General features: G+C 43.4%; 1 protein-coding gene across 2 annotated transcripts in view; it reads left to right on the forward strand.

The window, feature by feature from the left end:
• Positions 1-15629, forward strand: part of si:dkey-127k13.1 (PWWP domain-containing DNA repair factor 3A) — a 52050-nt gene extending 36421 nt beyond the window's left edge. For both annotated transcript variants that reach the window (XM_056278930.1, XM_056278931.1), the window contains 6 exons: positions 4132-4207; positions 4332-4382; positions 4483-4703; positions 4988-5209; positions 5448-5536; positions 14909-15629. In XM_056278930.1, the coding sequence (XP_056134905.1) occupies positions 4132-4207; positions 4332-4382; positions 4483-4703; positions 4988-5209; positions 5448-5536; positions 14909-14999 (750 nt within the window). In that variant the 3' untranslated portion in view covers positions 15000-15629. The remainder of the gene's footprint in view (positions 1-4131; positions 4208-4331; positions 4383-4482; positions 4704-4987; positions 5210-5447; positions 5537-14908) is intronic.
• Positions 15630-16556: the final 927 nt, after the last annotated feature.

Consider the following 16556-nt stretch of genomic DNA (forward strand, 5'->3'; position numbering starts at 1 on the left):
TTATCCATACAGTGGGGGGGGAGAAACAAAACTTTTTTTTTTATTAAACAGTGGTTTACTGGACAAACTATGACTCTGTCTTTCTTAAATAAAAAAGTCTGTCAATACTGCAGCGTATCCGATGAGTGAGCAGGTTTGACATACAGCCAGCTACATACCTGATCACAGCTGAATAATGCCGACATATAGCTTTCATCCGATCAACCTGTCTTTGTCCATCATCATTGTAGTTAACTGAGAAACCATAATGTTCCCAAACAGCAGATTTTCATTATACTGGAGGCTCTTCAAGCTCTGGTTTACCTAGGGTCACAATAACTACGAGGCTGCGCTGTGCTAAAATTACCGGCAATCTCTATGGCGTGCACGTGTGTGTGTGTGGATGCTTAGTGGGGTGGCTGAACATGGCTGAACATCATCTGGCCCTTTGCAAAAGTTGCTAGGGGGAAACTCATATGAGTTTTAAATTAAATTACACACACACAAAAGTTCCGCACGTGCAGTGGTTAAAACAATGCTGCATTTGTTCAATATACATGCGTGTTGAACTGAAAGACCCATACCGAAAATTTTCGGCACAAATGTGTCTACTGTTACACCCCTAATGGTCAATAATATGGAGTTGGGGGCGTCCGGGTGGCGTGGCTGTGTATTCCGTTGCCTACCAACAGGGGGAACCTCCGGCTTGGTCAGGCGTCCCTACAGACACAATTGGCCATGTCTGCGGGTGGGAAGCCAGATGTGGGTATGTGTCCTGGTTGCTGCACTAGCACCTCCTCTGATCGGTTGTGGTGCCTGTTCGGGGGGGAGGTGGAACTGGGGGGAATAGCGTGATCCTCCCTTGTGCTACGTCCCCCTGGTGAAACACTTCACTGTCAGGTGAAAAGAAGTGGCTGGCGACTCCATATATATCGGAGGAAGCATGTGGTGGTCTGCAGCCCTCCCTGGATCAGCAGAGGGGGTGGAGCAGCGACTGGGACAGCTCGGAAGAGTAGGGTAATTGGCCAGATACAATTAGGGAGAAAAGGGGGGAAAAAAACCCATGAAAAGTAATAATGAAGTATAAATATAGAGTTGGTCCCCCCTTTCTGCTAACAACAGCTTCCACTTTTCTGAGAAGACTTTCTTTTAGATTTTGGAACATGGCTGCTGGTATTCGCTCTCATTCAGCCACAAGAGCATCAGTGAGGTCGGGCACTGATGTTGGGTGAGAAGGCCTGGCTCGAAGTCAGTGTTCTAATTCATCCCAAAGGTGTTGGATGGGGTTGAGGTCAGGGATCTGTGCAGGCCAGTAAAGTTCTTCCTCACCAAACTCTGCAAGCTAGGTAGCAATTCGCTACATTCTTCAATAACACAATTATTGCCATTAGACAGAACATTAGTGCCTCAAGATCCAGTAATGAACCTACCCCCCAGTTCTCCAGAAATATCACTAGCGCCATGTCTCACTTTGACCCTCTAGACCTTAAAAATCTAGACAATATTGTTGGGCAGCTCAGGTCCTCCACCTGCTGCTTGGATCCTCTCCCTACCACATTTTTTTAAAAATGTTTTTAATTGCTTAGCACATGATGTTTTAGAAATTATTAACTGCTCTCTTTAGGCAGGTATTTTTCCTGCAGCACTTAAGACAGCTGTCATTAGTAGTCCGCAGTGGTGTAGCGGTCTAAGCATCGGCTTTGTGTCGATGCAGTTGCCCACTGGGGACTGGGGTTCGCGCCTCGGTCTCGTCAGATCCGACTATAGCCGGACTCGATGAAGCAGCAATCATTGGCAATGCTGTCTTCGGGAGGGGGGTGGAGTCGGCTTGTGTTCGTCACATGAATGCGTCTCTGGGTGCGTCGGAAAAAGCAGTGGTTCGGCCTGGAGCCGCCTTGTCACGAAAGTGGGGAGGCGTCTCCTTCGAGACTGCCAGCCAGAAAGATACAGTTGGCAAACACATGCAGTACGAGGGTGGGTGTTTGAACTAAAATAGGGAGCGATTGGCCACTAAATTGGGAGAAATCAGAAATACATTTAAGAAAAAAAAAGACAGCTGTCATTAAACCACTTCTGAAGAAGAGCAACCTTGATGCGACAGCTATTGCCAACTACAGGCCCATCTCCAACTTACCATTCCTCAGCAAAATACTTGGGGAAAAAAACAGTTTATTCACAAGTTAATAACTATTTAATATCAAACAACCTTTTAGCCATTTATCAATCACGTTTTTGATCTCACCATAGCACAGAAACAGCACTTATCAAAGTTGTGAACGATCTGCATATGAACACGGATTCTAAAAAAATATTAGTTCTTGTACTCCTGGATCTCAGTGCCGCCTTCGACACTGTTGATCATGACATTTTGCTAGAGAGATTAGAAAAATGGGTTGGCCTCCCTGGCCCGGTTCTCAACTGGTTTAGAACATACCTACATCACAGGCAGTTCTTTGTGTCTATTGGAGGCCTTTCCTCAGACAAAGTGGGTATAATGTGTGGGGTACCCCAAGGTTCGATTCTTGGACCATTGCTGTTCAATCTGTATATGCTCCCACTCACACGTTATACAGAAACTCAAAGTGAATACCACAATTATGCAGATGATTCACAACTGTACATATCCCTATCTCCTGATGACCTAGATCCCATACATTCCCTAACTCAGTGTATTGACGATATTGATCTATGGATGTCAGAGAACTTTTTACATTGAACAAAGACAAGACAGAAATGCTTATTTTTTGTGCAAAGGCTCAGAGACAGAGAATTGCAGCTCTCTGTCTCTTGAGTGTAAAAATGAAGCTAGAAATCTTGGTGAAATCATAGACAGTGATCTGAATTTTAAGAGCCACATCAAATGTCTGACAAGATCACCCCTCTACTATCTTAAAAACATTTCAAAACTAAGGGCTTTCTATCAAAATCAGACTGAGAAATTAATCCATGCATTTATAACAAGTAGACTAGACTACTCTAATGGACTATTCACTGGTCTCCCAAAATCAGTTGTGCGCCAACTACAGTTAATTCAAAATGCGGGAGCATGTGTTCTCACCAGAACTAAAAAGTATGAACACATTACATCTGTTCTTAGATCTCGGCATTGGTTCCCGGTCAAAACTCAAGTCGATTTTAAAATTCTGCTAATTGTATACAAAGCGCCACATGGCCTTGCACCACACTCTATAAAAGACATACTAATTACTTACAAACCAGCAAGAACTCTCAGGTCCAATGGCAGTGGTCTTTTAACCTTTGCTCATGCTAGGTCTAGAGCAGGGGAAGCTGCATTTTGTATTTATGCCCCAAGTAGATGGAACGCCCTGCCTGAGGATCTGAGAGAGGCCCCCCACACTGGACACATTTAAAAGCAGATTAAAAACCTTACTTTTTAAAACAGCCTATGGCTAAGTTCTTGGTGTGTGTGTGTGAGTGTGTTTTGTATAATTTGCTATTTTTATATATTCTGCTCTGATTGTTACTTTTAATTAATCAGTTTTATGGCACTTTTATTTATTTTATTAACTCGGTTTTAAACTTGTCTGTACTTTTATTTATCTTATGCTTTTATAATGCTTTTTTTTTCTTTTGCCTGTAAAGCACTTTGAATGACCTCTGCAATGATATGGTGCTATACAAATAAACTTGCCTTGCCTTGCCTTTATGGACCTCACTTTGTGCATTGGGGCATTGTCATGCTGAAACAGGAAGGGGCCTTCCCCAAACTGTTGCCACAAAGTTGAAAGCACACAATTATCTAGAATTTTATTGTATGCTATATAATTAAGATTTCCCTTCTCTGGAGCTAAGGGACCTAAGTCCAAACCATGTTGCTCCGAGAAGTTTCCATTCACAATAACAGCACTTACAGTTGACCAGGGCAGCTCTAGCAGGGCAGAAATTTGGTGAACTGACTTGGAAAGGTGGCATCCTATGACAGTGCCACAATGAAAGTAACTGAGCTCTTCAGTACGACCCATTCTACTGCCAATATTTGTCTTTAGAGATTGCATGGCTGTATGCTTGATTTTATGTAGCTGTTGGCAATGGATGTGGATGAAAATGAAATAGCCAAACCCATTAATTAGAAGGGGTGACCACATACTTCTGGTCACATAGTGTATGTGACTCATAATGTTTGTGCTGCAGAATAAAGCCAAAGAGAAGTATGGTGCCACCATTGAATGGTCCCTAGAGCTGATATCTGACTATAGAATTCGTATTGGTAAGTAGTGTCCTAGAGAGGAACAAAATGCTTAACTATCTTAGTTCAAAGGCTTTATATATGATGTGAAATTGCTGTCACACCAAAATGTTGTGATTATTAACATTTTGTATTATCTTTGCAGCATGTAGCTCATTTACTGGTTCCTTCATTGAATACTTGGCTCATGATATGAGTAAGTTCTGTTATATAATACTAATAACTCCAAATTTTGACTTCGTAAACATTATCCCGGTAAAGACCACCATCTCTCTTCTGTTTCTCCAACTCCTCAGGCTATCCAGTACGGAAGAAGTACCCACAAGGATCCTCAGAAATATTAACCATTCCCAGTAAGCTGGTAATGGAGGAGCATGTCATTGGTGAGCAGCAGGAGGAGATGGTCAAGTGTTCAAAGAGGCTGCTGCCTGATCGGACCCATGCCGCCCATAACCGTGCTAACAATAAGCTGGTGCACTTCATTGTCAAGGAGCGCAAGGCGGAAAAATACCTACTGGTATGGCTAGATGGATATTCTACCCATATTTTTCTTTTCCTTTAAGTGGACAATCACATTACATATGCATGCTGCTAAGAATTCCACGTTGATGGCATGGAGAAAGATGATGAAATGAAGCATCCCCCTTGTGTGTGAGGGTAGAGCTTTTCATTTGTCAACAGTAGAAGTCATTAGCTTTGCTGGTCAGTTCCCAGGTTGGGATTACTGGGGGAAATGAATGAGTGGAAAACAGAATTGAAAAAAGGACAAAGTGCTGTATTTTGCTATCCCTCTCTTGGCAGGCTATAATCAGTGGACAGCAGTGTTCCAGGTGGCTACACTCATTCCTTAGTAGGGGTCAAAAGCAGATGGTGGAGACCTACTTGGAGGAGGATGCGCAGTTAGACCAAGTCTACCAGTACCTGAATGAACTTTATTGCACAGCCCCTGCAACTGCTCCCTGCTTGGCCAACATGAAGTTCACTGAGTGTGTCCGCTTTGTCCTAGATGTGCTCCTACCTGAGGTTGGCTTTAGTTTTCACCAGAGAACTCATGTTAAGTTTTCACCAGAGAACTCATGTCCGAAAACGGTTTCATTTCAAATGTGTAATGGGTCCATAAACAGAAATTTCAACTTCAGGGCGTAATATTAATCCAGTCAAATTTTCATTGACAAGAAGATGTATTATAGGATTCCTGAAGTGTATATTATAGTATATGGTAGATCTTGAAAGTATTGTAAAAAATTTTCCTCTTAAACAGGCCATCATTTATGCCATTGCTGGAGTGGATAATGTGTCATTAAGAAATGCAGAGGAAAAGTACCTAAAAGGACGACGTATAAGCAACAGGTAAGAACTGATGCTTAAAAACACCATAGTGAAATTATCATATTTCATGTGTTTACATGGAAATTAGTAAGGTCATTGCTAGAGCCCACAAAGTGAAGATACAGACGGGCAGTATCCTAGGTTAAGTTTAGATAGTAGTTACATTTAGGGTTAAGGTTAGATCAAGTGTGTAATTTTGAATGCATTATTGACTGGCTGGGCATGGAAACCATTACCCCTTCTGTGCCTTCACTTTGTGCAATCTAGCAACACCCAACCAATAACTGGATTTCAGGGAGCAATCAGTTAGAAGCAATATTTGGATTAAATGTCTTGATGCATGCTCAGTAATCCAGGTGTAGAATCCCAGAAAAGTTTAATCAGTTCATCTGGACACCAAGTTTAGTTGGAAAGTGTTTCATCGCTCATCTAAGTGCAGGTATCCCCAATCTCTCTCCATTTTACAATGCTGTGATTGCAGCTATTCCCCAATCCTCTGTGAATAGTGCATGCGACCATTGTAACTGTAATGAATGGTCACAGTCGTCTGCATATGAAACCGTAGTTGGATCATTACTTTCAGTCATTAAGCAGCTATACTGTTAATAGGGTTGGGGATACCTGCAGTCAGCCGAGAATTGACAAAGTCACTTAGATGAGTGATGAAACGTTCTCCCAACTAAACTTGGTGTCCAGGTGAACTGATAAAACTTTTCTGGGATTTGGATTAAAGGGTTTACATGGTTTGAATGACACAGTTTCTCTAAAACCTGCAGTGTTTCACCGAGATTTTTTTTTTTTTAGAGTTGGGGTGGTAGACTCTCCAAAGCTATAAGTGCTGTCACACAGGTGTTGTGCTGAAATACTTGTTTATTGACATTCTTGTTTTTTTCATTGCCCTTAGTGTAAAGGTAGGTCACTTAAGCAAGGTGGCCCATCCCGCCAAGACAATGGCAGGATGTTGCTTTTTTGAATAATCAGTCTGTAGTAGGTCAGCTGTGTAACTGCCCAGTCATAACAGTGCTCAAGTAAGCATGTCCTGTCGTTCTGTCCATATACTCTATACTTTAATGACACTCTGCTACTGTAAAATGTGTCTGTATATGTTGTATTTCACACGTTGGTGCAGAACACCATAACATGAGTGTTCCTACTTGCCATCCTGTTTGAAAGCTTGCTATTAACCAGCTAACCAGCTCCACGTATGTAGTGACACACAGTAAACCATTACAGACTGAGCTTCGGCATTGTAATCGATTTTATTCATTGTATGCCATGTCATTGTCTGTGATTGTGACAGTAAACAAGTGAACGACTCATAAATGAAAACTGAAAAAATACATGAATGATGGGAGGTGCATACATAACATGCCAATATTTTAAAAAGTGACTTTTTTTTTGTAAATTGTGTAAGGTTATTAGGGAGTCTCACCAAGTCTAAAAATGTTCATGCTAAAGATGTGAGCTTATTGTGAAAACTGTCAAGGGACTCGCGTCTCTTCAGTCATGTCCTTTCTTTTGATTACTTTTGATGAAAGTTGAGAATGAAGATGTTTGTTTACTGTTCAGATCAATGACATTGCCATGACATTCCATGAACATATTTGATTATAGTACTGTACAGTTTAGAATGGCACACGGACCCACTGGGTTAATAGCTATTTCATGTCTCCCTAAAAACACATTATTTTGCGTTTAATGTTTGTGTTAATGAAACAAATGAAATGTTTTAAAAAGCCCCGTTTCCAGGCATCCGGGTAGCGTGGCGGTCTATTCCGTTGCCTACCAACACGGGGGTCACCGGTTTGAATCCCCGTGTTACCTTCGGCTTGGTCGGGCATCCCTACAGACACAATTGGCCGTGTCTGTGGGTGGGAAGCCAGGTGTGGGTGTGTGTCCTGGTCACGACACTAGCGCCTCCTCTGGTTGGTCGGGGTGCCTGTTCGGGGAGGACTGGAGGGAATAGCGTGATCCTCCCACGCGTTACATCCCCCTGGTGAAACTCCTCACTATCAGGTGAAAAGCAGTGGCTGGCGAGGCTGGCGACTCCACATATATCGGAGGAGGCATGTGGTAGCCCTCCCCAGATTGGCAAAGGGGGTGGAACAGCGACTGGGATGGCTTGGAAAAGTGGGGTAATTGGCTGGATACAATTTTTTTGGGGGGGGGGGTGCCGTTTCCCTTCTCATGTTAATAAAAAAAGATGTAGCAAAAATGTATGTACTGTAATTAGGTTACGCTTAACCCAGTTTAATTCTTTTATCACAATTACTCAATTTGGCGGTTTCCATGATTGTGTCTGAAATTGGAGTAATCCTTTTATCACTTAATACAGGGGTCGGCAACCTTTTGGATGGCCCATGCCACTATGCAAAGTTTATAAAAACAAAAAAATCACAGACCCAATTGCCGGTACATTTTCATAATGAGCATTTATCTGTTTATTTACTGCTGCTGCTTGTCTCCCTGTCTAGATTCCACATGCCAAAAGATCTGTGCTACACACACCGACACATACACACACACACTTTATTTGTGCAAATGTATAAAAATTACCAGAGCACAAAAGAAAATTAATTCAATCTTACCGATTTAGTGCGATTTAGTGCGACCAATATCTGGTAACCACTGCTAGACGTAGAACGTTGTTTACATCCACATTCTCGTCAAGAGCTACACTGAATACCAATGCATCTTTCAATGAAAGAGCTTGCAGGTGCCTTACATTTTCAGCCATGCGCCTCCCTACAATTCTCGCAGAAACAGGTATTTCTTTAATCCTGTTGATGATCGTGTCTTTGTTTGGTAACCCATCAAATATAACCTGCGAACTGCTGAGGAAAGCCTCCTTTATATACTTTCCTTCGGAGAATGGCCTCCCGTGTTAATCAATGCACTGTATGACTTAATAGCTTCCCTCTGTAGCTTGGTTTTGGGCGGCATATCGGGTTGTAAACACACGGCGTTGCTTCTTGTACTGGGCCACTGCCGTCTTGATTGATTGAGCTTTATCAGCATTATCTTTGAAGTTTTTCTCCTGCCTTGTTTCAGTATGATGATATACAATTAAAGTTTGACACACAACATTTTCACAGCAGAGTGCACCCAGCTCGGTGAACTAAATCCAAATTTGTTTGTCCAAGACTGCTGAAAGAGGTGAATATTAGACAACCTGCTTCTTTTTTTTTTTGCTTCTGCCATCATCAGTTGATCTTGACATAAAGCAAAAAAGGAAGCTAGCTAGCTATCCTACGTTTTCACTACAGCTGTAATGCTGCGCTCATCTGCAGATCAGAGGGAGGTGGAGGAGGGCGATGATAGACCATGTCAATTGCATGCACTCTCTTGCTGTCAAAAACTGTGGTGTATTTTGAGACTATTTACATCAATATTTTAAATCGAAATGTTCATTTAGTTCACCATTAGGCTATATTCTATATTAGAAATCTTCTACTACTACTTTCGGCTGCTCCCATAGGGGTCGCCACAGCGGATCATCCATTTCCATTTCCATTTCTTCCTGTCCTCTGCATCTTCCTCTGTCACACCAGCCACCCACATGTCCTCCCTCACCACATCCATAAACCTCCTCATTTACCTTCCTCTTTTCCTCTTCCCTGGCAGCTCCATATTCAGCAGCCTTCTCCCAATATACCCAGCGTCTCTCCTCCACACATGTCCAAGCCATCTCAATCTTGCCTCTCTTGCTTTGTCTCCAAACCGTCCAGGCTGAGCTGTCCCGCTAATATACTCATTCCTAATCCTGTCCTTCTTCATCACTCCCAATGAAAATCTTAGCATCTTCAACTCTGCCACCTCCAGCTCCGCCTCCTGTCTTTTTGTCAGTGCCACTGTCTCCAAACCATATAACATAGCTGGCCTCACAACCATCTTGTAAACCTTCCCTTTAACTTTTGCTGGCACTCTTCCGTCACAAATGACTTCTGACACTCTTCACAACAAAGGTGAACAAGTTTTATTTAATTTCTTTCTGATTTAATTCAGTGCTTTGAGTGGCTGTTGCAGCTAGAAGAGCGCTATAAAAAATGCAACTTGAACTTGAATGTGAAAAAGGTTTGTAGACATTTTTGCAAATTTATTAAAAATAAAAAAATGAAATATTGCATGTACGTAAGTATTCACACCCTTTACTCAGTACTTGGTTGAGGCATCCTTGGCAGCGATTACAGCCTCAAGTTTTCTTGGGTATGAAGCTACAAGCTTGGCACACCTATATTTGGGGTATTTCTCCCATTCTTCTCTACAGATGCTCTCGAGCTCTGTAAGGTTAGATGGGGAGCGTTGCTGCACAGCTATTTTCAGGTCTTTCCAGAGATGTTCAATGGGGTTCAAGTCTGGGCTCTGGCTGGGCCACTCAAGGACATTCAGAGACTTGTCCCGAAGCCACTCCTTCATTGTCTTGGCTGTGTGCTTAGGGCCGTTGTCGTGTTGAAAGGTAAACCTTCACCCCAGTCTGAGGTCCTGAGCGCTCTGGGGCAGGTTTTCATCAAGGATCTCTCTGTACCTTGCTCCATTCATCTTTCCCTCGATCCTGGCTAGTCTCCCAGTTCCTGCCGCTGAAAAACATCCCCACAGCATGATGCTGCCACCACCATGCTTCACTGTAGGGATGGTATTAGCAAGGTGATGAGAGGTGCCTGGTTTCCTCCAGACATGACATTTGGCATTCAGGCCAAAGAGTTCAATCTTGTTTCTCATGGTCTGAGAGTCGTTTAGGTGCTTTCTGGCAAACTCCAAGCGGGCTGTCATGTGCCTTTTACTGAGCAGAGGCTTCCGTCTGGCCACTCTACCATAAAGGCCTGATTGGTGGAGTGCTGCAGAGATGGTTGTCCTTCTGGAAGGTTCTCCCATCTCCACAGAGGAATACTGGAGCTCTGTCAGAGTGACCATCGGGTTCTTGGTCACCTCCCTGACCAAGGCCCTTCTCCCCGATTGCTCAGTTTGGCTGGGCAGCCAGCTCTAGGAAGAGACCTGGTGGATCCAAACTTCTTCCATTGACGAATGATGGAGACCACTGTGCTCTTCGGGACCTTCAAAGCTGTAGAAATTTTTTTGTACCCTTCCCCAGATCTGTGCCTCGATACAATCCTGTCTCAGAGGTCCACAGACAATTCCTTTGACTTCATGGCTTGGTTTCTGCTCTGACATGCACTGTCAGCAGTGGGACCTTATATAGACAGGTGTGTGCCTTTCCAAATCATGTCCAATCAATTGAATTTACTACGGGTGGAGACTCCAATCAAGATGTAGAAACATCTCAAGGATGATCAGTGGAAAAAGGATGAACCTGAGCTCAATTTTGAGTGTCATAGCAAAGGGTGTGAATACTTATGTACATGCAACATTTCAGTTTTTTATTTTCAATAAATTTGCAAAAATTTCTACAAAACCTTTTTCACTTTGTCATTATCGGGTATTGTGTGTACATTGATGAGGGAAAAAATGGAATTTAATCCATTTTGGAATAAGGCTGTAACATAACAAAATGTGGGGAAAGTGAAGGGGTGTGAATACTTTCCGGATGCACTGTATATTGCACCACTCCTACATACTTCTCTGTAATTCCCAACTTCCTCATACAATACCACACCTCCTCTCTCACTACCATGTCATATGGTTTCTCGAAATCCACAAAGAGACAATGTAACTCCTTCTGGCTTTCTCTATACTTCTCAATCAACATTCTCAAAGCAAACATCGCATCTGTAGGGCTCTTTTGTGGCATGAAATCATACTGCTACTCGTTAATCATCACCTCGCATCTTAACCTAGCTTCTATTACTCTTTCCCATATCCTCATGCTGTGGCTCATCAACTTTATACCTCTGTAGTTGCTACAGTTCTGCAGTTCTGCCCTTATTCTTGAAAATCGGTACCAGTATACTTCTTCTCCAATCCTCAGGCATCCACTCACTTTCCAAGATTGTGTTAAACAATCTAGTTAAAAACTCCACTGCCAGTCTCTCCTATCTCCATGCCTCCTTACCTGCTGCACATCCTTTCCAGCTCGGTCCCTCTGTCTAGCCAATCGGTACAAGTCCTTTTCTCCTTCCTTAGTGTCTAACCTCTCATACAACTCACCCCATACCCCTTTTCGTTTGCCTTTGCCACCGCTCTCTTCGCTTTACCTTTTTTCACTTTATCTCTCTGACTATCCCACTTCTTAGACTTAGACTGCTTTTATTGTCATGGCCTTATGCATGTCTCATAACATACAAGGGAACAAAATTATGTTTCACATGGACCACAGTGCCACATAAAACAAATAACACACAATAAATATTAAAAGCAAAAAGGACATTAAAACAAAAAAAATACCTCACAGACCTAAACATCAGAAGCACACCCGACACGGACAGTGAGTAGGAAGGTCAAAAAGTCATTTTATGGAAGGTCTAAGTGTTCAGACTGTTGAGGAACCTCACAGCCTGAGGAATAAAACTGTTGCATACTCTGGTGGAGGTAGCAGGGATGCTCCAGAACCTCCTGCCAGAGGGTAGGAGGGTGAAGTGGATGTGGGAAGGGTGGGTGGGGTCCTTCACAATGCTGAGAGCCTTCCGGATGCACCGTACATCATAGATGGCCTGGATGGATGGGAGGGCAGTTCCTATGATCTTTCCAGCATTCTTTACTATCAGCTGTAGGGATTTGCGGTCAAAGGCCTTGCAGTTCCCATGCCAGACAGTTATACAGCTGGTCAGAATGCTCTCTATTGTGCCTCTATAGAATGCGATAAGAATGGGTTGGGGGGAGACTTGCCTTCCTCAGATGCTGCAGGAAGTGACGATGCTGCTGGGCCTTCTTGGGGAGCGCAGTGACATGTAAAGACCAGGACAGGTCCTCTGTGATGTGAACTCCCAGGAACTTAATACTGCTGACTCTCTCCACGTCCATACCATTGATGGTCAGAGGGGTATGGTGAGCGCTGGTCTTTCTAAAGTTAATAATAACCTCCTTAGTGTTTTCTATATTTATGGAGAGGTTGTTTTTTTTGCACCTCGCCACCAGTTGATCCACCTCTGCTCTGTATGATGATTTGTCATTGTTGCTGATAAGACCTGCCACTGTGGTATCATCAGCAAACTGTATAATGAGGTTGGAGGTGGATGATGCTGTGCAGTCATGAGTCAGCAGGGTGAACAAGAGCGGACTGAGCACACAGCCATGTGGAGTGCTGGTGCTCAGTGTGATGGTCCTGGTGGTGATCTTGCCAATTTGCACTGACTGTGGCCTCCCCTTGAGGAAGTCCAACACCCAGTTGCAGGGGGAGATTTTAAGTCCCAGCTGGCTCAGCCTTCTGATCAGGTGTTGTGGTATGATTGTGTTCTTTGCCTACCTCTTCCTCTGTATACTTTGCTGTACTTCTTCATTCCACCACCAGGTCTTTTTGTCTTCCTTCCTCTGACCTGATGACACACCAAGTACCTTCCTAGCGATCTCCCTCACTATTTCTGCAGTGGTTGCCCAGCCATCCGGCATCTCTTCACTACCACCCAGTGCCTGTTTTAACTCCTCCCTGAACTCGACACAACAGTCTTTCTTCTTCAACTTCCACCATTTGATCCTTGGCTCTGCTTTCACACTCTTCCTCTTCTTGGTCTCCAGTCATCCTACAGACCACCATCCGATGCTGCCTAGCTATGTTCTCCTGTCACCACCTTGCAGTCTCCAATCCCTCTCAAGTCACGCCTTCTACATAAGATATAGTCCACCTGTGTGCACTTTCCTCCACTCTTATACGTCATCCTGTGTCCCTCCCTCGTCTTGAAATATGTATTCACCCCAGCGATTTCCATCCTTTTTGCAAAATCCACCACCATCTGTCCTTCCACATTTCTCTCCTTGACACCATACCTACCCATCACCTCCTCATCCCCTCTGTTCCCTTCACTAACATGCCCATTGAAGTCTGCTCCAATCACTACTCTCTCCCCCTTAGGTACACTCTCCACCACTTCATCCAACCCACTCCAGAATTCTTCTTTCTTTTCCATCTCACACCCAACTTGTGGGACATATGTGCTGATAATATTCATCAATACACCTTCAATTTCCAGCTTCATACTCATCACTCTGTCCGACACTCTCTTCACCTCCAGCACACTCTTGAGATACCCCTACCCCATTTTTCCTCCCATTTGTACCATGGTAGAAGAGTTTGAACCCACCTCCGATGCTCCTGGCCTTACTCCCCTTCCACCTGGTCTCTTGCACACACAGTATACCTACCTTTCTTCTTCCCATCATATCAGCCAACTCTCTCCCTTTACCAGTCATAATGCCAACATTCTGAATCTTACCTCCACACTCCTACCCTTCCTCTGGACATGCCTTACCCCTCTCCTTCTCCAAACAGTAGCATAGTTTCCACCGGCACCCTGCTGGCCAGCAGTACCGGTGGTGGTTGTTGGTAACCCGGGCCTCGACCAATCCAGTATGGGAATCTGATTTATGATCCGCATATTTGATTTGGCAAAGATTTTACACTGGATGTCCTTCCTGATGCAACCCCACCCCCATTTATCCAGGCTTGGGACCGGCACTAAGAATGCACTGGTTTGTGTATCCTCAGTGGCTGGGTTTATATATTGTACTTTATATTTAAGATATTTTATATTTTTTACTGTGTTTTAATATTGTGTATTAGAAATGTTTTTTTATCAAAAGGAGTATATTAAAAATCATTTTTATTGAATTGTTCCATTTGCCCTTGTTAATGGCCTCACGTGCCACCATGGGCACGCATGCCATAGGTTGCTGATCCCTGACTCTTAATAAATGGGTCATCTGTAAACATAAACATGTTCAAAAATGCAGCACTTTTTGAGCATATATATATATACATACATACATACATACATACATACATACATACATACATACATATATATATACATATATACATACTACTGCTTAATAAAGATATACCTAAATATTTATTATTCAGTTATGTTCAGATCCTGATTCTTTTAACTTTTTCTGATGTGTTATAAACTCAATATTATTTCTTTAAGTGGAAAAATGCTGGACAGAACATCCCATTCTGCATACATTCCACAACCCAATTAAGGATGGCACAACATTTTCACATCTTTGATACTTTAAGGTTTTCTTTAGCGGGGGAAATGTCTTTCCTCCCCTATAATAGTCTGTCCTGGAGAACAAAGGAAATTAACGTCTGTGATTATTAGTGTACATTTGACATTCAAATACTGATGGTATGGATTTAACCTACCTCAGTGTGGTTGAGTATAATTAATAAAATTGTGAGTATATGCTTATCGTAAGATACAAGTGCATAAAATTACTTTCTTCCCAACAGTGCTAAATGTTATTTCTGTGCTATATTTCCCCTTTTCTCTCATGTCCTAGAGAAAAACAGGAGATTGACTGGATGATTGAACAACAGATGAAGATGAGATCAGTGCGTCAGAGTACTGCACATGCAACAGCACCTCCCTGACTATTCATATACTCCAGCTTATTTTGGAGGATTCATGTATACTGGAATTACAAAATAATTTATTTTGCTTTATACCACGAACCTTTGCCCCCCCCCCCTTTTCTCCCCAATTCTACATGGCCAATTACCCCACTCTTCCGAGCCATCCCGGTCACTGCCCCACCGCCTCTGCCAAGCCAGGGAGGGCTGCAGACTACCACATGCCACCTCTGATACATGTGGAGTCGCCAGCCGCTTCTTTTCATCTGACAGTGAGGAATTTCACCTGGGGGACGTAGCACGTGGGAGGATCACGCTATTCCCCCCAGTTCCCCCTTCCCCTCTAACAGGCGCCACAGCCGACCAGAGGGGGCGCTAGTGGAGCGACCAGGACACATACCCACATCCGGCTTCCCACCCACAGACACGACCAATTGTGTCTGTAGGGACGCCCGACCAAGCCAGAGGTAACACAGAGATTTGAACTGGTGATCCCCATGTTGGTAGGCAACGGAATAGACTGCCATGCCACCCAGACGCCCCAAGGTCCTTTTTAATTTCTTTGGCTTTGTAAATATACACTCTGTGTTAAAATGTACTGCCAAGTGTGACTTTTAAAGTTGAATAAAAAGGGGGGTATTTGTTTGTTTGATGATGGGCAAGAATGAAAATACTTCATCCTTTGGCTGCTCCTGTTGGTCGCCACAAATAATCCGTTTCCATCTCTGTCACACCAACCACCTGCATGTCCTCCCTCACCACGTCCATAAACCTCTTCTTTTTCCATCCTCTTTTCTTCATCTTCAGAATCCTTCTACGATGTTGCAATTTCATTTAACAGACGCTCTTATCCTAAGCGACGTACATCTGAGAGTTAATACAACACAAGCAAGGATCTAGTCAGGGGGTGACAACGAAACTAAGTGCCAAAAAACTACGTTCAAGTCCAATAGGACATAGATGTCAACAGGCAGTGTGCACAAAGGCAATGCATATGATTCAGATTCAGACAACTTTATTTATCCCAGAAGAGCAATTTAGTTTTACAATCTACCCAGACCATACACAAACTCACAGACAAGCGGCAATCGGCAGTATGTCAGACAAGCGACAGATCAGTACATGGACGAGAAATGCACACTGGCACCCTCGTGTGGCCATGCATGCAGTCTCACGAGGACCAGGCGAAGGATAAAAATTCACATGAATTAAAAGAATAGAATAAATGAAGCACTCTAAGACAGGCACGGCTCCAGGATTTCAGTTTTGGGTGGGCCAGGCCCATTATGGATGGGCCTGGAATTCCCTAGGGGGGTCCGGGGGCATGCTCCCCCCAGTGGCGCCCCCAAGGGGTGGCCACGGCCACCCTGATACTATCCATGGCCCCCCTGCTGGCCCCCCCAGCCACGAGTCGCATATGCAGAATATGCTTCTGATTATGCATAATATGCTTCTATCTGATATCTTACATTAGGTGCTGTTCATTTAAATCAATAATGTATATTTTTCTTAACTCTCATATTGACAGTTTTGTGGAGTTAGAAAACAACGAGACAGGAGACGTGAGAGTAGACGTAG

Source organism: Lampris incognitus, chromosome 4, assembly GCF_029633865.1.
Source record: "Lampris incognitus isolate fLamInc1 chromosome 4, fLamInc1.hap2, whole genome shotgun sequence".
NCBI classification, from domain to species: domain Eukaryota; kingdom Metazoa; phylum Chordata; class Actinopteri; order Lampriformes; family Lampridae; genus Lampris; species Lampris incognitus.